The 26,276-nt window shown below is 43.1% G+C and overlaps 1 protein-coding gene across 1 annotated transcript in view; it reads right to left on the bottom strand.

Moving 5' to 3' along the window:
* The window catches only part of LRP4 (LDL receptor related protein 4), a 154,534-nt gene that overhangs the window by 43,908 nt on the left and 84,350 nt on the right, over nt 1–26,276 (bottom strand). The window contains exons 3-5 of the mRNA XM_084849984.1: nt 9,115–9,231; nt 1,233–1,346; nt 380–496 (exon numbers count right to left, since the gene is read on the bottom strand). Of these exons, the coding sequence (XP_084706110.1) occupies nt 380–496; nt 1,233–1,346; nt 9,115–9,231 (348 nt within the window). The remainder of the gene's footprint in view (nt 1–379; nt 497–1,232; nt 1,347–9,114; nt 9,232–26,276) is intronic.

The raw sequence follows: 26,276 nt of genomic DNA, 5'->3' as shown, positions 1-26,276 counted from the left end.
GAGGAGGGGTGATGTAATTTTAAGCAGAGGTTTGGACTCAGGAGTTTGAATTTGGCAAAATGCCTGCACAGATTTCCACTACTAATCTATATACTCTATCACACCATACCAAGGCTAAAGTCACAGTAGGACCCTACACAAAGGTTGAGAACACTAGAATATGCCTGATGTTTATTACAGATGACCCTGGGCGCCAGTAGAATGAGAGCTTAACTTACCCTTCCCCAGTGTAGTGGCCTCCAGATATTTTGGCCTACAACTCCGAAAAACCATTGGCCATGCTGGCTGGGCTGATGGGAGTTGAAGTCCAAATATCTGGAGGGCATTGGGTTGGGGAAGGCCTAGCTGCTACAGGAACTGCTGGAAAGAGGATACTTACGGCAGTTCTCTTCATCTGAGCCATCCTTGCAGTCCGTATCACCATCACAGAACCAGTGCTCAGCTATGCAGCTGCCATCACTGCAGCGGAATTCTTTGTCTGAACACTTCCTCATATCTGCAGGACAGAACAAGGAATAGTTCAAATGAAAGGTCATCCCCACCCCCACCCACCCACCCTCTTAGGAATCAGACTTCACTTACACAACGCTTGAGGGTGCCTAAAAACCCATCACATCCCCAAGCCCACAAATATGCTCACTGCACAGACAAATAATTAATCACTTGCTTATTCTTTTTAATATTAGGCACTGGCTTTTTTTTTAAAGGAACATTCAGGAATTCCAAAGGTTCGAGAAAACACACAGGTTCAGGCAATATACTACCATGATGTGTGGTTTAGCTTGGAAGAGAGACTATACCAGCCCAACCCTTCAGCAGCAGCTGCCGCCACCGCCTCTAATCAGAAATGGCTATCAGTATGGCCCCAGTTGCCCAACCCAGCAAGCCAAGTAGGCAATATTTCCCTCTGTGATTCTTCATACCTGCTAGGACAGTAAATCCCAGCCTTTTTATCCCCCCTGGGCAAACCTACTTATATAGACACTTGACTTTATTTTGATTTGCTCTGCTGACTCGGAAGCACTTGCCAACTATCCCCTTATGCTACGGTAAACATCTGCTGCTGGAAGCATGTCAGTCTTCCTACAAGGATCCCAAAATGCATCATTTGCAGGCCATTGCCCTAGGACTGAAGCCCATGCAAGCTCTTTCCTAATAACCTGTCCTATGATGTGGAATCTTGCTGTACAGGTTCCCAGCACCACTATACCTATCACAGTCAGACTACTCACCACACTGTTCATCACTGTTGTCCCCACAGTCATTGTCCCCATCACAGTGCCATAGGCTGCGTATGCAGTATCCATTCTGACATGAAAACTCATCCTCCTCACACTCCCGTGGAGCTGGAGGGACACAAAATATAAAAAGGAAACCAGTCAAAACCAACATGGAGTTTTGCTTACCCAAGATCTCTGTGGCATCCTTGGAGCCGTGCCCTCTTCCATTATGGGGCAGCACCCTTGTCATGGGAGCCCAGCATGAGGGAGAGGCAGTGCAAGTGACACAAGGGCTTGAGGAGGTGTATCCCATCTACCAAACAACAAGGTTTGCAATACACTAGATGCAGCCACTTGATGCCTAGATCTCAGAAATCACATCACAGTAATTACAGCCACTGCTAATAACTACTCCAGTGATTAGTCACATACGTGCCTGTACACACATGAGCGCATGCACACACATGCAGAAATATACTCCCAGTAAGAGTTAATAATACTGGAGATACACCAGCAGTGTTCTATTTGCACTCAGAAAATGATTCTGCATAGAAGACCTGTGATGAATTAACTTATGACAGTCCAAAACACACTTCTGGTGGGATGGTATGTTGCTCCTGCTCTAATTGGAGGCCTCCCTGCTTATTCAGACCACAAACAAAACAAGGACAACTTAAAAGGCAAGAGGTGTGAAAAACTGATTTCCCCCAACCAAACCAGCAGCAAAATTCAACCTGGGCCCACAAAAACGATGTTAGAGCCACATTGGCACCACACATAATGGCGAGAAACCTTGATCTGCAGGCCCTGAATTAGGAAGTATACTTAATCTATTGAGGGAGGCCACTAAAGACATGAAGAATGGGTTCATATGACATGACAACCCACCATGGGCAGCCAGCCATGGTTGGTTGCTGTGTCATCCAAACCCAAGCTATTTTCTGCGGGGTGGCTTATTTTTCAGTAACAAGCCGTGGTCCGAACCCATGGGTACGATCTACAAATTAAAAGAGCTCACAGGTCCGTTCAGCTCACACCCTCCTCCTGCTATCATCTTTAAACTATTATACTTTCATTTCATTTATTTAATTTCTATACTGCTCAATAGCCAAAGCTCTCTGGGCAGTTCACAAAAATTATAATCCAAAAATACAACATAATAAAAATATAATATAAAATCTTTAGCATACATAATCTAAAAACAATTCAAAGCAGCTAAAAACAGTTACAATAAACAGATGACATTAAAAGCCCCGTCATATGCTGCTCCCCGTCAACTGCCTGGGAGTAGAGGAAAGTCATCCTGACGCTGAAAAAATGCAATATTGGTGCCAGGTAGACCTTACAATACACTACCGAAGACGATATAATGCACAGAGCTCGGGAGAAGGGTAAACTTATATGGGGGTCAGAATACAACAAATCTGTCTGTTCCAAGACTTTCCCAAAGCAGTAGTGAGCTGCCTCAAAGAGTTTCACCAAGCCAAAAACCAAGCCAAGGAAAAGAATTTTGAAACATTTTCCCACTACACAGTTATCCTCTGCATGCACCACAGTAATACCATAGACCAATTTGACTTGCCTGAACGTGCAGAAACTTTCATCAATGGAACCTAAATTTCTCACTGAGGAAAGCACCTGGCTCTGGGATTTGAACAACTTATCCTAATTGTTCATCTAAGTTTATTGGGCATGAAACCCATATGGAAACTGCATTACATCCTTAGAAGTTGCATGTCTACCTTGTTTGTGTGTTGTACTGAGAACAGGTCTTCTATTTACTTCTGTAGTGTTTTTTAGGGCTGATGTTCCAGGCCCACACTGTTAATTCACCTTATTGGAAACATGGTAAGTTATTCTGACTCTGAACCCAAATAATCAAAGCTAGTCCATTACTGTGTTGATGTTCAAACAGTCAATCTTAGTGGTGTCCTACTGATCAGCGTGAATCTCCTGATCCTCTAAGCTTGGCTAGGGCCCTGTTATTTCCATATCTAACGTTCACAGAAGGGGAAATTGGATGGTTAGCCTGCCTCTGAATCCTGACTTGCAAAGCCAATGGCATATAAGCATCTCAGCAAACACTACAGGGGTCCTAAAGGGTGGGGAGAAAGGAGTAAGAGACATGGCGCAGCATCTAGTTTACACTTTAGGGTGCTATGTTCCCAGGGCATGGTCTGAAGGCACACAAGGCAGCCACCTCGCTGAAGCTAAGTAGGTCTGGACAGTGCTTCAAGGGGTCACCACCTAGGAATCCCATGTAGCCACCTCGAGTTCCATGATGGAAGAAAAGTAGGGTATAAACATAATAATAAATACAATAAAAATAAATGTACTGAACCTATATGCTGTGAATCCATGGGGAGGAAGGAGGGTGAATCAACCACAGCAGTTTTTAAATTACCGTTACTAATCTTGTAAAAATTATTAGGAATTTGAATTGATGTTCAATGTTACTATAAGTCATCTTCTTGCAATAGCATGAGGGAGGGGAGGTCTCTGACTGAGGGCTGGGGGCAAAGATAGAGCTGCTCCTAAACTTGCCCTTCTGGATGTGGCCTTGAATGGAGTGGGGGAAGGGAAACAATGGGATTCTCAGGTACACAGACAAGACTACAACACTTCTACCTGGATCTACATTTGGTTTAGTTCTAATTATTATTATAACTTTTGCTTTTAATTATTTTGCTTTTTATTTGTCAACCTGGAGATGCTATACCAGGGCCATGGTGCAGGGAGGAAAGAAACAAAGCCAACTGCCTCTGGGAAAGCATGGCATCTCTTCTATTCATCTGCAAATAACCTTACAGGGGGGAAATGGTGGGATAAGTCTATGGTTTATGATATACCAGCATTTACACTCTGGAATCGCTCAGATGCACCACACTTATTAAATCCTAGAATGAATTCCAAAAAAATTGTCACCTGGAGTGTGAAAGGCCCCTCTGGTCCTCAAAAATATCCTCCAGTATTTAAAGAGAGAGTGAGCAGGAGACACCCCCCCCCCCGAGACAGAGGTACATAGATCACAAAAGGATTGCGTAGGATATGTGCATGGTGCAGGAGATTCAAATAGAGCAAGAAGAGTGGCTTCCTTATCCATAAACACCTAGCACTCACAATCACAAATGTGCTAAGGGGTAAACATGGCAGCTTCCCGATATCAGAGGTAGATACCGGAAATGCTAAATATACTTTGACAAATGTGTATGTGCCTAATACAAATGTATTTATTTTATTTACAATATTTATATACTGCTCCACACCAAAAGATTTCAGGGGGGTGAACAGCAAGATAAAAGAATAAAACACCAGTTTAAAACAGTTAAAACATTAAAAAAAAAAAAAATTCTAAGAAGGCCGAATTCAATGATACAAATGATCCAGAATTCCTTAATTGCCTACATGCCCAGCTGATCCAAGCTATCTCTCAGCCTGTAATTTATTGGGGGGGGGGGTGCTTTAACAAATATGTAATCCAGTTCTCGATAGGAGCACCCTGAATAAAGGATCCTCTAAATCTCAAGCCATATTCCATGCCCTTATGGAGAATATGGGACTTCAGGATGCTTGGGGACTAATGAACCCCACAGCTTGGGACTATACTTTTTTGTCCAAAATCCACCAAACGAGCTCATGGCTTGATTATTTCTTGGTCTCCACTCCCATTAGTTGCATTGTTACTTATAGTACAATAGGGACAATTATAATATCAGATCATGCCCAAGTGACTATTATAATTAATTTTTAAAATCTGGAAGGCAAAGGAATCTGACAGCTGAAACTAAATACATTACTGCTACACGATCCAAATTTCCTAAAAACAATTAAAACAGAAATCCAGGACTTCCTGCAGTTTAACAATTCACCAGCAGTCAGCAGAGAACTATTACAGGACACAGGGAAGGCATACTTGCAAATCATCTCTTACTCTGCCTATTGGAAAAAAGAATGGGCTAAGCAGGTGTTAGCATTGGAACATAAACTGCAGGAAGAACTGAAACGATGCAACACCCCCATGCACACCTCAAAAATACTCTGCCCTTGTAAAAAACCAGTATGAAGTGAATAAAATACAAGCCCATCAAGCTGATTTCCTATTGCCATGCGCTGAACAGTTCTATTGGGTGTCTGGGGAGAGCACAGGCAAACTACTTGCTTTCAGACTAAAACAAATCAAGAGCAGAGTCACCATTGCCTGCATTAAGGACAGCAACAGACAAGTACAGAAAGATACAAAAGCCTTTAATAGCATATTCCAGAAATATTATTCCACTCTGTATAAAGATGACATTGTCCCCAGTAATGAAGTCCTACAGAATTTCCTGCAGAAAATGGAGATGCCTGATGTAACGATAGCACAGAAGAAATACCTTCAGTTCCCTCTTACAGCCACTGACCCTGTTTCCACAATGAAACTACCCATAGTTTGTTAACCGTGGGTTGTTTGAAAGCGAGCACGCATGCTAGCTCCCAACTGCTTGACTGCTTCCGGTGCCCTAAGCATGACATCCAAACCCAGGACTCTGGGTTGTTGAGGGAGAAACAACCCAGAATTATAATGCATGGTTTGTTTTGCGGTTAAAACTCTGGGTTGTTTCTCCCCTAACCACCCCAAGTTCTGGGTTTGAAAATCACAGAGAACCAGCCAGGGACGCAGCATCTCTGGATCGTTTTCTGCACTGGAAGCGAGTGAGCAGTCAGGAGCCTGGACGCTCTCAATCAAACCATGGTTAACAAACCATGTGTTATTTCACTGTGCAAACCGGATCAGTGAAATAGAAAACACAGTGAAACAAATGAAAATGGGCAAATCACTGGGGCCAGAAGGATATAACACTGAATGGTACAAAACTCTTAAAAGACCTCCTTCCCATGCTGACAAATTTGACCCAAGAGATCTCAGAAACTTCCACTATGCCTGAAAGCATATATGGTACCAATATATAATTAATTCCAAACCCAGGATGGAATCCCCAACTATGTTCCAATTAAAGACAAATTTCCCTCATTAATGCCAACACAAAAATCCTAACTGCCAATCATCTAAACAAATATTTATCCACTCTTTTACACCAGGTGGGATTTGTGCCTGGGAGGCTGGAGGCTCACCTCCTTCACCTGCTCTTCACCGTTATGGCTGCAACTGATCAGAGGCATTTTCCAATGCTGATTGTCTCACTGGATGCAGAGAAGGCCTTTGACAGGGTCAGTTGGAGTTTCCTCATAGCTACCTCATATCATCCCCGAGGCAGGGATGTCTCCTTTCCCCACTTATTTTCAGCATTGCACTTAAGCCATTACCATGTGCAAGTTGACAAGCCTCAGACATCAAGAGTCTCAAAGTGGGAGGCTACAAATATAAACTTGCACTCTATGCAGATGATGCTCTGTTGCTTTTAACAGACCCAGACACTACTGTACCTAGGCTCATGACACTAATAGTGGACTTCTCTGGATAAACTGGACTAAATCTGAAGCCATGTCCATTGGACTGATTCCTCACAGCACACGGTTTAATGACCAGCCATTTACTTGGATGACTGATAACTTTAAATCCCTTGGCATACACATACCTGGGCAAGTAAGGCAAGCAGTAGAGCCTAATCTAGATACACTCCTGGCACTAATTCAGACTGATTTAATGAAGTGAGCAATATAGCAACGAGCCTCTGTGGGAAAATAAATACCCTAATAATGAACATTATCTGTGCTGAGGGGCCTGCCTTTGTCAATCCAGAAACAGTATTTGAGAGAGTTTATTTAGGAATTTTCTGTGGAGTGCCGGAGCAAAACCACATATTCTGTTATCCAAATTATAACTTCCTGTAAAGTTAGTTGGTTTTAACCCACTCAATTTACATATATATCATAACACCCACCTAACAGTCCAAGCCAAAAGTTGGAGGCAAAATGAGAGTGCCAACTGCCCTGAAGGGGCAGCACTAGAAGCATTAGCTGTGTTGCCATTACAGAGATGGGCAGCATTGGGATCAAAGCACCTTAAGACTTGGACAGATCAGATACCCACTGTTTGGGCCACAAGACAGGTAGGGAGGGTAACAGCTTCAGCTTGACCCTTATGACCATACTGAATTCACTTTATGGGGGAACCCACATATTCTAATTGGCCACCAACTCATACTTTGAAAGGCATGGACCGAGAGGGGTATTTCCCACCTATCTCAATTACGTCCAGAGGAAAATACTTTAAAACCCTCCATGATCAATTTGAGCTACCATCCTGTACTGTATGGCAATACATACAACTCAAGCACAGAATAGTTTCCAAATTTGGCCCAGATGCATGAAGTGCAACAGATCCCCCAGATCTGCTACAAACACTACAAAGCTTTGAGCACTTTGCAAACTCAATGCATTTCTTTATGCAACTGTCCGACAATAATTGCTGCCAGATCTAGAGTGTATTCAGACTAACTGGAAAAAGGAGCTTAAATAAAAATTAAAGCCATCACAATGAAAAGCCTTGCAGCTATAAAGCTCTCCATCTTAGATCCCTATCTCAGGCTCATCTAACAAAAAATACTCCTCAGGATACACTGGAACCCTGAAAGTTTTTTTTTCCCACTTAGGCATCCAAACAGATGCTAACTGCTGGAGATGTAAAGCACCACAAACTAATCTCTCCCACCTTCTTTAGGACTGTGCTATTACACCATTTTTCTGGAAAGAAGTAATTATTAGAATCAGTATGACCTTAAATAAATCCTGTTCTATTCAATTGCTCCAGACTATCATAGGAGACACTTTTAAAATGGGCATGTCTGAGGAACAGACAGCCTGGTTCTATAGGGCTACACTCATTTCCAAACATATAGTACTGCAGAGGTAGAAAGCCATCAGGTCCCCCGATGTGGATAAATACGTGAAAACCCCTTGGAACTCGCAGCTCATTAATGGTTTACATTAAATATTTGTTTGAGAGCCAATGTGGTATAGTAGTTAGTGTTGGACTGGGGAGACCTGTGTTCTAGTCCTCACTCAGCCATGAAGTCCACTGGGTGACTTTGGGCCAGTCATCAACTCTCAGCCTAACCTACCTTGTTGTGAGGATAAAATGGAGAGAAGAATCATGTATGCCACCTTGGGCTCCTTAGAGGAAAGGCAGGATATAAATATAACAGATAAATAAATAATGAATAAATAAAAAGAGTGAGGAACAATACATTCCAAAATGTCTGGCAGTATTTTTTAGAACTCTATGAGGACTGAGGTATGGAGGACATGTTCTTCCTCCTCGCAACACCCAGCCTCTGGCACTATTAATACCATGAGCTCTGTTTTATTTTGTATCATTTTCTTTTCCTTTTTAAAAAAATTACCCCTTTCCTTTTCCCTCTTCCTCCATTCTTTTCTCTCTCTCTCTCTCTGACTCGGTTTGGATGACACGCTGTAGCTCATGGCCACCATTTTGATTATGCAACCCCTGCTTGGAGATTGTCGTGTTGTGAAGACCCAGCAAGCGTGGGTTATATCAATCAGGGTTAAACAACCGTGGAATAAACCATGGTCTGTTATAGGGTTCTGCTAAGCCTTTCATAACCCACACTCACACAACAACCCCCGAGTAGGGGTTGCATATTCAAAATGGTGGCCACACACATGTTGTGCGAACAGCCCCACTGTCTTTTAAATATAATACCATAATAGGCAAATTAACAGATGTGGAAGTGATAACTGTAAATGATTTAATATGTACAACACAGAACTTAACACACAACAGTGAACTGAACAGAAGTGTGCAGGGAGGGAACCACGGGAAATTGAGGTTTGTTGTTATATATCTTATACCATCAAGAGGGGGGTTCTTATATTGTTAAAGAAATCTCAAAAATCTTTGTATGAACAATAAATAACAGCCACAAAAACTTACGGCAGTCCTGCTCATCAGAATCATCCTCACAGTCATTGTCTCCATCGCAGACCCATGAACGACGGATACATTTGCCATTGTCGCAATGAAAATCCAAAGGGGAGCAAGTGGGCAGCACTAGAATACAACAAGAGAGGTAAGGTAAAGCTATTAGGGACATTCATTGATATATGTTTACTTTTAAGTCCTACACACATGCACCAAGGACACTTTAGAAAATACACATTATCAAGTAGTGAGAGTAATAACTATCACCACATAGGACATCTGTGAGTGGGTAGCGTTGCCACACCTAGGAACACACTGTACCCCTTCCCAAACTCCTTTGATACCCAATTTGGTTCTTCCTAAGCACATTTTCTACCCCCAAGAAAACACAACTCTGTGATGCCCTTCAAATTATGTTCCCAATTATGCTAAAAAGACAGCTAATTTTGCCCTTCCCATAGATCCCAAGTACTCTATTGTACACCACAACAAACTAAACAATACTGATGTAGAGTCATGCTAATGGAACAGGGGACTAGGCAGATCTTCATCAAAAATAAATCTTGGCCTATAAAATGGCAAGAAACAGTCTTTTTAACTAGAATGCTTATTTGAAGCTGTGGTGGACTTAAGGACACGCGGCCCTATAATTCGGAGCCCCAGGCAGCTCTGACCAACATCCCACTTTTTCTGCCCACACTCACACAGAGGCAGTTATACTTACGTAAGCAAACAGGCAACTTTCCTATATCCTGCTAGCCTCAGGCCTGAAAATCTGCCATAGCATAGAGGTTGTTCTCACTCTGCTCCCAATGCCAGCCAATATTTTCACTTTCCACACCACTGGAAACATGCCCTGTTTTCCATATGTACCAAAACAACTTCCATGTTGTCCACTGCCAGAATTTCAAAAGATTCCCAACAAAATGGCACAAAACAGGCGTGGTAGCCTTTCCACAGAGACTCTGTCAAGAAATTTGCTGCAAAATAGAGGGGTGGAGTTAAGACTCATACCCCAGCGAGCAGGGATGGTCTGCACTCCAAGGCAGGGAATGAAAAAGCCTCATGATTCTTCTCAGTCCCTAGGGTACAAAATTAGAACATGACCTCCAAAACAAAGAACAAGTGGGACCTGTGTGGAGCGCTTTTCACTGTTCCAGGCTGCCAACCATGTCCTCCTCTGTGCTATTCCATTCTATTTCCCTTCCCACCCAGTTTTCCATTCCACCCCCCACCCCCCGCAACAGTCAGTTAGTGCTCTGTGGACACTCAGCATGCTTAGTCCTCGTTAGGTTGTTTTAGGGGTTGCTTCCCCAATGGGTTTTTTTCCCTTCTCTTAAAGATACTTTGTCCTTGTCCATACCTCACCATTCCTCCGTGTCTGCCCATATCTCCCCCCTTGTGTGCGGTTGGTGTTACTTTGGCTACATAAGCAAATGAAGATTGGAAACAGAGAGAGTGAGGAGAAGGAACACACATCATCTTGACATGTGGGACTGAGGAACAAAAATGTCTTGTACCTAACCCATGTCCAGCATTCCCAAACCTCATGACATTTTTGCAAACAACCACAAAAAGATTCCAATAAATATTTATCCTCAAGCTTTTGCCATCTTTCCACTTACCCCATCCCTTCTTCATAATAGTCTTTTCCCCTTCCCAAAGCATACAGCAGCCACACAACAGCTTTTACTCCTCAGTTCTTCCTAAGTCACGCAGCCAGTTCCAAACCAGGAGTATCTTCCATAATTCCTCACAAAGGCACTGAAGTCAGTGCCCAACTCCAGTTCTCTCCTTTCCCCCTTCCTCCCAGCTCCTGCCTTCTACATTCAATCAAACATTGTGAATCAGGACAGTCACCGACATACTGAAAAAAGACTGGAATTATTCCTGCTGGGCTGACTGACCTTTTAAATACATACACACACACACACACACACACACACACACACACCCCTACCTTCTTTAGCTACTGGCAAAAATGCTGATAATTTGTCCGAATGCACTCGTTTTGGAAGAAAAAATTGCATGCTAAATATACAGGTGAGCCAGTTTTTTCCCAGAATGACAGATTTTCGCCCTTCCAAGCATTCTTGTCCAAATTTAGAACTATTGGTCCTGGAACACTGCCTAGGTAGCAAGTTCATCAAAGGGACTGTAGGGATCTTCTCTCCCTCAGCTTCTTACACCTCTTTTTGGACAGCTTTTGGGAGTCTGGTCCAGCTGGTAAATGAAAGTAGTTATGAGGAAAAATCTATGTGATACAGGAACACTGTAATTCAAGTCACTGAAAGGAGAAACGTAACTTCTTTCTCCTTTTACTTCAGGTGTGTGGATACTACACAAGAAATGAGCAACAAGTGTAGATTTTTTGCTCTATAAATTGTTCTTCTGGAAAGGCCCTCAGCTCACCACAGGTAATAACTACAATGAGAATGTATACACGAGTATCAAATGGTATTGTTCAATAATTCAAGTGTCAAATACCCATCCCCCCCCCCTAAACCCTTAGAAAGGTGAAGCTGCCATCCCTAAAGGCTGGAATTCAAAAGGACAGCATAAATCAATCACAACCCAGCCTCCTCTCAGGGATGAAAGAAACTCTCAGCCTTGTGAGGGCTGTGCTTTCAAGGGCTGCCAACTATGACTAGAAGAGAGAAGCACAGGATTTTGCTCCTGACAGGTGTGTTCTCCAAAGGAACACTGTTACTTCAGCTATTTAAGAGACAAAGAGAGAGAGAGACAGAGAGAGATTGTGGAACCCTTTCATCCCTGCCCAGTCTGCTGATACTATCTTCCAGCTGTCTTCAGCTGGCCATCTTCTCTACCAAAGACAGAGAATGGAGGGGGAAAGAATGCAGCAGTAACACAAGGAACATGAAGAAAGGCAGTTCCCCTTCCAGGCTAAAAATTACACTCTTTCCAGTTCCCGAACACCCAACCACCTGGGATTGCTCACAGTGCCTGGTACGAACAGCCTTCCCCAACCTGTCTCCCCACAAGAAATATGTTGAGCTACAACTCCCATCACTCCAGCCATCATAGCCAACGGATGATGAGAGCTATAATCTAACACATCCAGATGGTGCCAGGTTGGGGAAGGCTGATCTAGTTAACAGCAAAGAATGATCCCCTTTTCTGTTCCGTTATCCTGACTTACAACAACACACTCAAATCTCTCTTTGCAATTTTCTTGCCAACAAGGATATTCTGCACTTGTCCTCTTTCATACTATGCAGAAATTGCTTTAAGAACAGGAGGGAAATTTGTGCCTGACCCAGAGAGAAAGGCAGCGAGGCAAAGACTACTGCAACATAGGGCTGGCCCAAAGATAGACCATTAGAAGTTGTTAGACTATGTTGCATATTCCTATCCAGGATGAGTCACCCATTCCCTACAGGAAGAACTAGAGGTTAAAGAACAAAGGGGAGTGTGATTGCACTGGATGGCCCCACACCTCACCTCTCTGTGTTGGGACAAAGTTGAGAATTCGGTTTCTACAGCTGTATGTGCATAGAAACCCAATTCTCACCTTTGTTCCAATGCATGGAGGTTGGGGACAGGGCCAGATGGCTCACTCCACTTCCACCTATTCAATCTATGTGAAAAGGGGCTTGAATATTTGGGGCTTTTTTATTCAGAAACGATGACTGAGGGATACATTTATGTATGGTTTAGAGTAGGGATGCACAAGCTTTATGGCCCCTAGGGCCGCATGTGATACTGGCCAGGGTGTATACATGCATACATACACATATGGGCATACACATGCACGTGCACGCGCGCACACACACACACCAATGATCGCCGAGATAGATTGCCCTTTCCTCCCTGCTAGCAGCAGCGTGGAAACAGCTATCTGTAAGAAGAAATTGGTGGGACTGGGGGTGGTTAGGAATTTGGCAGCAGTGGGGGGTGAGGAGCTGCAGGTTGTGCACCCCTAGTTTAGAGAGAGTGGACAGAGAGAGATTTCTTTGCCCTCTCTCATAAATTAGAACTTGGGGTCACCCAGTGAAGTTGCTTGGCAGTATATTCATGGAAGAAGAAAGTTAACACTTCTTCACACATAACACAAAATTAACTCGTTGGACTTACTGCTTCAAGATGTGGTGAAGGTCATCGGCTAAAATGGCTTTAAAAGGGGGAAAGTGAAATTCATAGAGGATATTAGTACCCTCAGTGGCTACTAACTAGCCATGATAGCTTAATAGAACCTCCATGTTCAGAGACAGTGTACCTATAAATACCTGATGTTTTGGGACAAACAACAGAGGAGGGCTGTGACCCTCTTGCCCAACTTCTTATTATTAGTAGTAATACTTATATACCACTTAATATAGTAACATTTCTAAGTGGTTCACATATAAATATTAAAAAACACATTTAAAAACACTATTAAAAACTATTTCAGCTACAGTAACAATAAAAATCACATTTAAAATACACTATTAAAAACAATTCCAACTACAATAACGGTACTTCTTGTGGGCTTCTTGAAAGCACCTGGCAGGCTACTGCTGGAAACAGGATCCTGGTTAAGATAGACTCATCATCTGATTCAGCAGGGCTTCTTATATTCAGTCAAATTTGCCCCTCCCACATTGCCACTATTTTGCTATTATTTGACTTGCCACACCAATGCACCATTACCGCACATGTTGAAAACAATCCCAGAGACTTGCTAAAAAGAAAAGCATAAAAGTGCAAGAAACACAGAGCCTAGTCAGTCTTTCACACAGACGTGCTACTCTTTCTTACTATAAACAGTTTCCTGTCTTTTTACTAGAAGTTTTCTCCCTCTTTGAGAGCTCCATTTCCTTTTCAGTCAGCCTTGCCAATTATAATGTACAGCACAGTGCTGAGCCTTCTTTTTCATCTCAGCAATGGGGGGCTGTGCTGGTCGCCTGAAGGAAATTAATTTACTTGCCACAGGCAATGAGATTCATACTTATTAAGTCACTCACAGACTTTCCATGGCTCTTCAGGCACCTTTGCACAAGGAGGAAAAGGGCTACATATAACACTTACATACCTTTTCTTCATATACTTTAAGTTCCTACTACAATTACTAAATCTGAAACATAGTTCTCTGACCATGCTCCTTCTCCGAACTTGTCTTCCAAGTTAGGATGCTTAAGGAATTCCACTATGAACTGACCTGATCTGCATTTCCTGGATTAATGCACTGATTGGAATGTAGCCATCCTTCGGATTTCACACTTCTCCAAATTTTGCAGTGCAGTTTTCAGCTCAACATGTATTTAAAATTTGTTTTAAATGCATATGTTGAGATATAATATGTGTACAAATGTGTATTTTGAGAGAAAATAAGTTTAGAAGAGTATTTGTTTCAGAAAATATGTTCAAAAATACTATTTAAATTTAGATTTTCATGCAGCTTTTTAAAAAATTCACAAATTAACGTGGAAACAGGAATGCATACACTTATGAGTGAACATATGCAAAAAGTGTCATGGATCAAAAATAGACCGATCCGTCCACCCTTACTTCAATAATCAGTAAAATAAAATTGGTCTTATAATTCGCTTTCAAGTGTAATTCCAGTCCTGGCTTATAGCTAACACAGGCTGAAGCAGCAGCATTGTCCCCCAAAAGAAGGAGTTATATGGGATTGGGACCTATTGGATTGGGGAGAAAAGTAAATGAGGCCTAATCCCACTTGAGCCTTCATGAAAAGAAGGATGACCAACACACGATTTACTTAACTGGGGTTAGAGAGGCAGGCAGTCTCATCCTTCTGCACGCTTTCCTAAAGGACCTCTTGCAGATGTTAGAAAAACATGACCACAATTCATTCTCAAAATGTAAACAAAGAAGCCCAAATTATGCAGGATAAATTGGAATTATGAGTTAGAAACTCACAAACTTGTAAGCATTTGACATTCCCCCTTTCAGCATCTGGGCTAGCTTTCGGATGTGCCCATATCAATTACACAGCCAATTTACACATGCATGGAAAAGCATGTAGTATACCCTTTCTGGAACTGTACCACTTCAGAAGGCAGGTGGGTGGAGTAATATATTTAGACATTTCCCCACATACAAACACTGCAGACAGAAAGCAAGCATGCCAAAAAGGTTAGATCCCTTTTCCCTACTTTTAAAAATGCAAGCGAGTGCAGGGGAGTTCTGATGCGGGGGAACTCTCAAACATGGGATCCCCATCTGCATTCTGAAGTGATATAATTCCACGAGGGCTGTGCCATGTGTTTCTGAATGTCTTCTACAGCAATTATGAACCATTCACATGAATGATTTCATTCAGCTCCTCATGAGTTGGCTGGCAAACTGTGCTCAAATGCAACCAAACACTTCACAGATCCGAAGAGCAGCAGGCACCTACTATCTCAATGCCAATCCTACAGCATACCTGTAAAAGTCCACAAGGATTTAATTATGGAGCCTGGGTTTTCTTCATATGTCTTTAATGAGACACTGATACCTTATTTTGATTCATATTAATAATAACAGAAATATTTATGGTTTCAAATATTTAAGCACGGTATGAGGGTTAAAAAGAGATTGTCAACCTGCAGGCTCACCATCTAACATCATGCACAGTTCGTTTTTGAGTCAATTACAACAGTCTGTAGCTTCTTCCTGGTTAAATGCACTATGAAGTGAAGAAAATGCTTTGTGATGTGGTCACTTCCATAAGACCTTTAAAAAAAAGTATCTGTGCCCAATTTTGCTCTCTCTGCCACAAAAGCAATCTTTCCATCCTGGCCGATGAAGAGCTTGGCATAACTAGAAAGCCTGCTTACCCCATACCAACGTTATTATTTCGTTCCACTAACTTCTGGAAATATTGTCTTCCTCCCCATAAAAGAAGTCTAAGAACCAGAGAGGCAGCTCACATTGCTGTGGTCTTTCCCAGGAAATCAGTCTCTGCTTACTGACCAGACTCTCCCAGGCCTCAGCTGCAGCTTTGAGGCTGCAAAACAAAAACAAAAAACCCCACACACCCCAACCCCGCCCCCGCTTCCCAACATATGCAGTCTTGAGCCCCAGCATGACTAATCACTAAAGGCCTATGCAGTAGCCGCCTGGAAGGGAATTTGCATGCTGGCTCTCTGGGGGAGAATTCTTCAGGCTCCCACAGGGTTTGGCCATTAGCGTTGGTTCAGAGCAGATACCGTTATCCCACTGAACTGCTGCTACTCTCACGAGGCAACTGCTCAAAATGAAATTCCAGCCCTACAGGGAGCAGTTCCTCCCAATGTAATACTCTCCTTAAATATGAAAAATGAGCTTCAGGTTAGGGAAACTGAGAGGGCTGGGAGGGAAAATGACACAGAGGAATGGTTATACACAAAGGGCCCCCCGATTCCCTCTTCAGCAGCAAGCAAGCATGTCTGCCAATTCAGTCAGAGTCAGATTGTGTTTGCACTAGGCCACTATATTTGTACCACCAACTTACAGCTAAAAATGGGAAATGCCCCTTCCCATTAGTGCAGGGCTTACCACTTCTTGAGTGGCAGTCTAATGTTAAGTCCAAATTGGTTGTTGTGAGAAGATCCAGGGATAATTTCAAGCAGAACGTTAATGGAAGGACATCATGCACGGTCCTGATATTACAGAGTTAACTGCTATCATTTGCTTGAACATAAATAGATAAATACAGAATCAGTGCAATATAGTGGTTACATAGTTGGACACAGACCAGGAACATACTCAAATTCCTATTCAGCTACAAAGGTTATTAGGTAACCTTCGGCCAGTCACTATTTCTTGGTAGGGATGTCGGAGGAATCTGGTTGGGGGCATGGAGCTCAACGAGCTTTTGTCAGCTTGGTCCCCCGAACTCTGTTCTGTCTTCTGACATCTGGCCCGACTCAGCGTGCAACGAGTCGGGCCAGCTGGCAGAATTTCTATTAAAAAATATTTTGAGTAAAAATTTTTTTGAGCAAATTATGGTTGCAAGTTTTTGCAAAACTTGCATAATTTGCAAGAAATGGTTGCAAATTGTGCAAATTTGCACAATTTACAGCCAAAATCTTTGCAAATTATGCAAATTACAACAGCAATTCATGCAAATGGTAACCACCGGTGTCATGTTGGGGATCCTGGAGAAATGGTGATTGTAGGGGGAAACCTCCAATTCCCAGATTTCGAGGAAAAGCCCATGGCTCAGCTTGCAAATGTAAGCTGAGCCAGGGGCTGTGGGGAAATCTGACGAACCCCCAAAGAGCCAAATTCCCCCCCCAATAGCCATCCCTATCTTTCGACCCAACCCACCTCACAGGATTGTTGCAAGGACAAAATGGAGGGGGCAGGGAAATCATGCACATTGACCTGGACTCCTTGGAAGAAGGGGTGGATAAAACAAAATAATAAAAAAATACTTGGAGAAAATGCAGGATCATCCGAGTTTCCTCATTCATGCAAGAGAATAAGAAATAGTCATAACAGGTTTGTGTGCAAGTGGTTCAGCTAATGTTATCAGACAACTCAGGTAAAACTCTGTGGTTAAATCAAAGGAAGGTCATGAGGGGATGTGGCTCTTAGGGTGAGAAAAGTTACCTATCCCTCCCATCAGCCTTAGGCCAGGAATGGGCAGAAGGTAGATCTCCAGATATTTTGGATGTCAACTCCCAGAAACCTCTGCCTGCATGGCTAATGGCCAAGAATGCTGGGTACTGGTCCAAAACAACTGGAGATTTATTTTCTGGCCACCCCTGCTTTAAGCCACTCTGAAGAGGATCTCTGACCCTGAACAGTGCTCAGACTTTTTTGTGAGCAAACTAGGGAGAATGGAAATAGTTTAATTTCAGTTTAATATCACTGAAATTACAGTTTTTAGGAAAGGAGTAAGGTAGGGATAGTACCAGTAGGAAACAAAAGAGACAAGTATGTGCAAATGCTACCTCAGAATAGAGAGGGTTCCCAACATTTGTCACAGCAAAATTTCCCACAACAAGAAACAAATATTTGAGAACTATCTTGAGAAGAGAGGAAGTCTTGAAGAGCAACAGCAAGATGAGGCAGTGGGAAATGCTGAGGTGAAGAAAAATGGAATAGAGGATACTCCTTGGAAAACGGTGACAGTTAGGAGAAGAAGAACTAGACGCCACTCTGCACCAGTGGAAGCAGTGGAGCTGTGGAACCGATTCCAGGTACTTGCAGATGAGACTGGAGGACAGCCTGCAGAGGAAGAATCACAGGGGAACCTGCATGAGAGTGAGCAAGAGGCTAAAGGTCAGTCAAACAGAGGCGATGAAACCCAGGCCTACAAGAAGAAGAAGAGAAGAGTGGTAGTAGTGGGAGACTCCTTGCTGCGTGGGATCGAGACCCAAGTATGTCGCGAAGACCCATGGACTCGCCAGGTATGTTGTCTCCCGGGAGGACAGATTAGAGACGTGACTGAAAGGTTGCCTGCACTCATAAAGCCCACTGACAGGTATCCCTTTCTTCTCATCGATGTGGGAACAAATGATACTGCCAAGCGGAGTTACGAAGAGATCACGTCAGACTTTGAAGCTTTGGGAAGGAAACCCAGGAACTTTGGGGCCCAGATAGTTTTCTCATCCATCCTTCCAGTAGTTAGAAGAGGGATAGGAAGGGAACGAAAAATACTCCAGGTGAATGACTGGCTACGAAGGTGGTGCCGACAAGAGAGATTTGGATTCTGGGACCACGGGCTATACTTCCTGGAAGATGGGCTGTTGGCTAGGGATGGGTTGCACCTCACAAAGGCTGGGAAGAATGTGTTTGGCCACAGCATGAAGGACTTCATCAGGAGGGCTTTAAACTGAATTCTACGGGGAAGGGAGATGTAATGTTGGGGGTAACAATGGACATAGGCGCATGCACTGCAATGGAGCGAACAACTCTGATAGCGCCCAATAATAGTCTTCAGACACATGTAGGAAGAAAGCCAGACTATGAAGCACATGGTCTTCGATGTCTATATACTAATGCCCAGAGTATGGGAAACAAACAGAACGAACTTGAACTCTTAATACAAGAGGGAAATTATGACCTGATAGGTATAACTGAGACTTGGTGGGATGACTCTCATGACTGGAATACAGCAATTGAAGGATATAACTTGTTCAGAAAGAACAGGAGGAACAGAAAGGGAGGTGGGGTTGCACTGTATGTGAAAAATACATATCTCTGCACAGAAATACAGGAGGATCAGCTTGGTAGCCCCATCGAGAGCATCTGGGTTGAAATAAATGGAGCAAAGAATAAAAGGAACCTGGTGGTCGGAGTCTACTACCAGCCACCCAATCAAGGAGAAGACAAGGATGAAACTTTTGAAAAGCAAATAGCCAATGTTTTAAGGAAGCATGATGTAGTAGTAATGGGGGACTTCAATTTCCCCGATATTTGTTGGGAGACGAATTCTGCAAAACATGGCCCCTCCAGGCAATTCCTGACTTGTGTGGCAGATAACTTCCTCCTACAGAAAGTAGAGGAAGGAACTAGAGGATCGGCTATCCTTGACTTGATCCTAACCAACAGAGATGACTTAGTGGATAAAGTAGCAGTTACAGGAACTCTGGGGGAAAGCGACCATGTTGTACTTGAGTTTTTGGTTCTAAGGGAAGCAAAAGCCGAGTGTAGTCAAATGCGTACCCTGGATTTTAGGAAAGCTGATTTTCATAAACTCAGAACAATGATCAGTAAGGTCCCATGGCAAGTGATGCTAGCGAGAAAAGGAGTCCAAGATGGGTGGGAGCTTTTAAAAAAGGAAATTCTCAAGGCACAATCAAAAACAATTCCAACAAGAAGAAAAGGTGGAAGACAACAGAAGAAGCCAATGTGGCTTCACAAAAAGCTTAGGGATGACCTGAAAACAAAAAAGGACACATATAGGAAGTGGAAAGAAGGCCAAGTAACAAAGGAAGAGTACAGGCAGATAGCACAGAATTGCAGGGATGGCGTCAGGAAGGCTAAAGCTGAGAATGAGCTGAGGTTAGAAAGGGATGTTAAAAACAACAAAAAGGCTTTCTTCAGCTACGTGCATAGTAAAAGGCAGAGGAAAGAAATGGTGGTTCAGCTATTAAATAAGGATGGAAAAATGATAACAGATGACAAAGAAAAGGCAGAGGTGCTCAATTCCTACTTTGGCTCAGTCTTCTCCCAAAAGAGGGTCTATGACCCCCCTGGCAAAGGCGAAGTACAGGCTGAAGGGGCAGGATTGCAGCTTGAGATCGATAGGCATATGCTCAAGGAACACCTAATTACTTTGAATGAGTTCAAATCTCCAGGGCCAGATGAACTGCATCCTAGAGTCATAAAGGAACTGGCAGAAGAACTCTCAGAACCGCTGTCTATTCTCTTTGAGAAATCATGGAGGACGGGGGAAGTGCCAGATGACTGGAGGAGGGCTAACGTTGTCCCTATCTTCAAAAAGGGTAAAAAGGAGGAACCTGGGAACTACAGACCAGTCAGTCTGACATCAATCCCTGGGAAAATTCTGGAGCAGATCATAAAGCAATCCATCTGGGAGCACCTTGACAACAATGCCGTGATTACTCGAAGCCAACATGGATTTGTCAAAAACAAGTCCTGCCAGACAAATCTGATCTCATTTTTTGATCAAGTCACCTCCCTTGTAGACCGTGGGAATGCTGTAGACATCATATACCTCGACTTCAGCAAAGCTTTCGACAAAGTGCCCTATGATCTCCTGATGAGCAAACTAGCTCAAAGTGGGCTAGATGAAACAACTCTCAGGTGGATCCACAGTTGGCTACAGAATCGGACTCAAAGAGTGCTTATCAATGGGACCTTCTCAAGCTGGGGAGAGGTAACGAGTGGGGTACCGCAGGGCTCAGTCCTGGGCCCAGTGCTCTTCAACATTTTTATTAATGACTTGGAGGAGGAGGTGCAGGGAATGCTGATCAAATTTGCAGATGACACAAAATTGGGTGGGATAGCTAATACTTTGGAAGACAGAAACAAAATTCAAAGTGATCTGGATAGACTGGAGCGCTGGGCAGAAAACAACAGAATGGCATTTAATAGGGACAAATGCCAAGTTCTGCACCTAGGAAAAAGAAACCAAATGCACAGTTACAAGATGGGGGATACGTGGCTCAACCACACTATGAGCGAGAAGGATCTTGGAATTGTTGTCGATCACAAGCTGAATATGAGCCAACAATGTGATGTGGCTGCAAAAAAGGCAAATGCTCTTTTGGGATGCATTCATAGAAGCATCGCTTCCAAATCCAGGGAAGTACTCGTACACCTCTACTCAGCACTGGTTAGGCCTCATCTGGAGTACTGTGTCCAGTTCTGGGCACCACACTTTAAGAAGGATGCAGACAAACTGGAGAGGGTTCAGAGGAGGGCAACAAAGATGATCAGGGGACTGGAAACAAAGCCCTATGAAGAGAGACTGAAAGAACTGGGCATGTTTAGCCTTGAGAAGAGAAGACTGAGGGGAGATATGATAGCACTCTTCAAGTACTTGAAAGGTTGTCACAGAGAAGAAGGCCAGGATCTCTTCTTGATCATCCCAGAGTGCAGGACATGGAATAATGGGCTCAAGTTACAGGAAGCCAGATTCCGGCTGAACATCAGGAAAAACTTCCTGAGTGTCAGAGCAATACGACAATGGAACCAATGACCTGGGGAGGTGGTGGGCTCTCCCACACTGGAGGCCTTCAAGACGAGGCTGGACAGCCATTTGTCGGGGATGCTCTGACTTGGATTCCTGCATTGAGCAGGGGGTTGGACTCGATGGCCTTGTAGGCCCCTTCCAACCCTACTATTCTATGATTCTATGATTCTTGTTTCTTGACTCCAAGCAGTAGTCATCTTAGCCTGATAGCAAACATAACAGTATCCTAGGGCACCTTAAAACTAACAGATTTATTGTGGTATAAGCTACAATGTCTAGTTCATGAAAGCTTATGCTGCAGTGAATTAATTACTATTCAAGGTGGCACAGGACTCTGTGCGGTTTGTTTGTTTTAACCAATCTACTGATACGTTTCTCTACCATCTGTGTGTGTGCATGTGCACTTTTGTCCTATTGAGCTGAAATCTGCTTAACTCAGGATTCAGCAGGCAGTGAATGACCAGGACAGGGATCTTGGGATCGTGGTGGATAGTTTAATGAAAGTGTCAACCCAGTGTGCAGCTGCTGTGAAAAGGGCAAATTCCATATTGAGGATCATTATGAAAGAGATTGGGAGGAAAACTGCCAATATCATGTCTCTATATAAATCTATGGTTCAACCGCACTTGGAATGTTATGTACAGTTCTGGTTGTCACACCTGAAACAGGATATTGTACAGCTGGAAAAGGTGCAGAAAGAGGCAACCAAAATGATCAGGGGGCTGGAGGAAAATGGCTACTAGTAATGATGGCTATATATTACTTCCACTATCAGAGGCAGTATACCCCTGTATACCAGTTGCTGGGGAACACAAGCAGGAGGGTGCTATTGCATTCATGTCCTACTTGTGGGCTTCTCATAGGCATCTGGTTGGTCACTATGGGAAACACCTTGGTCTGATCCAGCATCGCTCTTCCTATGTTCTTAGGACTCAAAATTGAAAAACGATTCCAGCTAGGTCCCTGTGTATGTGAAAACAGGCATCTGTGCATGTATCCTTAACTACATGATGAACCCCTCATAGAAATGGGTATTCTGCACTCACCTTTCCTTTCACCAAAAAGCCCCCATCTCATCCACCCCCACAGGAATAACACTTTCCAGAGGAGAAGTCATGTTAGCCTGCCGCAGCAAAAAAGAACAAAGACTCTTGCAAAACATCAAAGAGAAAATCCATCTTAAAACTGCTGAATTATCACTTGTTTAAAAGTTCAGTTCTGTCACCTGTGGCTTGAATCGAGATTATGTGTTTCTATCACACTACAGGTGTTAATTAACTTATTGATGCCAGGATGTTGATCAATACACTGGGTAGGTTTGCACAATCACAGAGGGGAAATAAGCCACGGTGGCTTATTTTCCCTCCTCACGTGTGCTGGTTGCAAGCCACCTCATTAGCATAATTATTCTCACTGGCTGTGGGTTATTATGACATCTGAACCGAACGAGGGTGGCTGGCTGGGGTGGTTTACAAACCACCCTGAAACCCTAAAACAAGCCATAGGTTTCAGGGTGGCTTGTAAACCACCCCAGCCACCCACCCTTGCTGGGTTCAGTTGTCATGACAACCTGTGCCTGGTGAGGGTAATTATTCTAATTATGCAGCTTGTGACTTGCACACATGGGAAGGGAAAGTACGCCACTGTGGTTTATTTTCTCTTCATGATCATGCAAACTCATCCATTGTGAATGGCAACTGTAATTATGTTACATACATCTAAGCTTAACATAATTATCACTGTCTGTATTTCTTGCATTTCATTCCCCCTGAAATCACTGCTAGCATTCCGCCTGCCTGCCCCCGTTCTCCCTACATCTATGTGTACATATACCTGACAACTCAGGATGACATTCTATGCATCTGATGAAGCAGACTCTGGTCCATTAAGTCTTATGCCGTTATGACTTTGTTAGTCTTTAATGCGCCTCAAGAATCTTAGCAATAATGCTGTTCATCTGTTTGGGAAGGGAACTGAACTAAGGCCTTCTCTCCCCCCCTGCCCCCGGTAACAGGTTAATGTTTAAACAGTAAATATTGGTTTTGTTTAAATATTGATTGTATTTTATGTTTTATTGTTTTTTAATAATGTATGCTAGCTGCTTTGAGTTTATTTAGAAAGAAAAGCAGGATACATAAATACATAAATATAAATGAATGTAGTTATCTCCTGCCATCTGACTAAATGGTACTTTTCAGCTAAAGGGAATGTGCACAGCAGCCTATTACTTTGTGCATGCAATGGTGGATTAAGGCCAATGTAATTTTTATATTGGGACTGCAGAAGAGTTTTCACCTTCTTATGTAGGATCCAGAAGATATTCCTCAATACTTGCATACCTTGTAGGGGCAGGGCTGCGGTTTCTAGAACTCAACTAACTAAATGTAGTTGCTGGGAAATTGCTTATATGCTGTGATCCCAAGTGTATACAATATAGCTACATGAGGGTGAGAAGCACTGACTGGCTTGTGCCTATGCCATCCCTAGTGTGTAGCGACACAACACTTCACACTACGGTAATAGCAAGCAGCGGTTCCCAAACTAGCCTTTTTAAAAGCATGGAAAAGCCTAGTGACGTCATGCATTAGTAAACCACAATAAACAACACTTTCTAGCCAGCTGCCAGGCATACTTGACGTTCTAGTACCACTAATGGGAAGTTACTAAGCAAATGCAGATGCTGTCCATTCAAGTGGAAGGCACTTTGGTTTGCTGCTACCAGAAACTGCTTCATCTCTTTGCAGATGTCCAGCAATGCAGTGCTCCTTTGCACAACTGATATGGGGCGGTTTTGTTATTAACAGACATGTTTTTTTAATTCTTAGTTTTATCATATGTCACCCTGGAATTTTATGGCGAAGAAGCTAATAACCCCCCTGCCCCATTTTTAATTAAATACAGGGAAGCTTAAGCCCAGAATTGTGTCTCACCACCCCAATGCTTCTATCAAGCTCCATCTACTTTTATTTTGGAAGCTTTTCTATAGTATAGATTATATAGTCTCCTATACTATAGATTCCTTTTTGAGTTTGAGATTCTCTTGGGGGGAGCTTCATGACAATGGAATGAAAAGCGCATTGGAGTATTACCCGGTTTTTCATTGAATCAGCTTTGGTCGGTCCAAGATAAGCTGAATGTAGTGTACCTTTAAAATCTGGTTTTCAGCGATTGAAAGGAACATACTTCCGGGTGGGGTGGGTGAGCTATAACTGAACTAACAATTCTCATCTGTCAGTTCAGGTGATCACTTCTCCACATTAGGAAGAGGAGTGGGGTAACAACCACAGTGCTCACTTCCAATCTCTCACTAGGGAGGAAACTGCATTCATTCATACAGGCTTCAATCTGTTTGTTGTCTACCTGATTTTACCGCCACTGAACATTTTCCTTGAGTTCAAGAAAAGTATAATAGGTAGAACACACTTGAGTCTCTATCCTTTCCAGCCCAGAGACAACCAGAAACCCAAAGTGCATGCATATTTGAAGTGCTTTTAAAAGCACGAACCATGCCAGACAACACATACATACACATACACGTACACACAAACCACAAGTGCCATCTGTTGAGTCCCAAAAGAGAACATACCAAAACTAAAACTCAATACGTATTTTTCTTTACATGTGAAGTAAGCTAGACTTACCACATTAAATAAAGACAGTGTAAAACTAATAATGTCATGCTAGACAATGCCTCCAGCTAAGGCACCAGCATTTTAATTTACAGAGTCTAAAAAGATTACATTTTCATGGAAGAAAAATCAACCCTCTAAGAGAAAAAGCATCCCACCCCCCGCAATGATACTTCGACACCAGGTTAGGCCTGTACTAGTCTAGGCCTTTACGGAACTCACATTTAATTTTCACCATTTACAAACTCACCCAGCAGGCCTGGAAAGAGAGGTAATCGATATGAAAACAAACTCCTTCCTTCCTTCCTTCCTTCCTTCCTTCCTTTGGAGGTCCCAGATTACATAAAATTGGGGTGATTACAAGGGGGTGCCTGACCAAATAGCAGTTGTAAAACGCACAAGTTCTAGCCAATAAAAATACAAATAAATCAAAGTCAGAGTTTCAGTGCAATTACCAGGGATCTAGGCACATTAGCAAACATCTAAAACAGCCTTCCCCAACCTGGTAGTCCACATGTGTTGGACTACTACTCCCATAATTCCCGGCCAACATGGGAAAGGCTAGGCTAAACTGAGCTTCACTATCCTCTGAATGCTCCAGGCCAGGTATGGACTGGGGCCTCGGTAACTATGCTCAAGGACAGACTTGGGGCACGTGCCTGAACAGCCAGTATCTGTTCAGCAAGATGAGTCCCAGGGTCATACAAGAACAGGAGCCTCTGTACAAACTCTGCACAATTTGTACACTTTAAAAAAAAGTGAAGATGGGGGGGGGGTCTTCACGACAACAGAATGAGAAGCACGTTGCAGTATTACCCAGATTTTCATGGAATCGGCTCTGGTCCATCAGGGACACACCAAGCAAGATAAGCCTAGTGTAGTGTACCTTTAAACTTTGGTTTTCAGGGATTGAAAGAAACATACTTTCGGGTGGGGTGGGGGGA

This window comes from Heloderma suspectum, chromosome 1 (assembly GCF_057233095.1).
Source record: "Heloderma suspectum isolate Gila_16-S chromosome 1, 16-S_ref, whole genome shotgun sequence".
NCBI classification, from domain to species: Eukaryota; Metazoa; Chordata; class Lepidosauria; order Squamata; family Helodermatidae; genus Heloderma; species Heloderma suspectum.
Note: the sequence above shows the minus strand (reverse complement) of the source record. Positions and strands in the feature narration are given on the sequence as shown.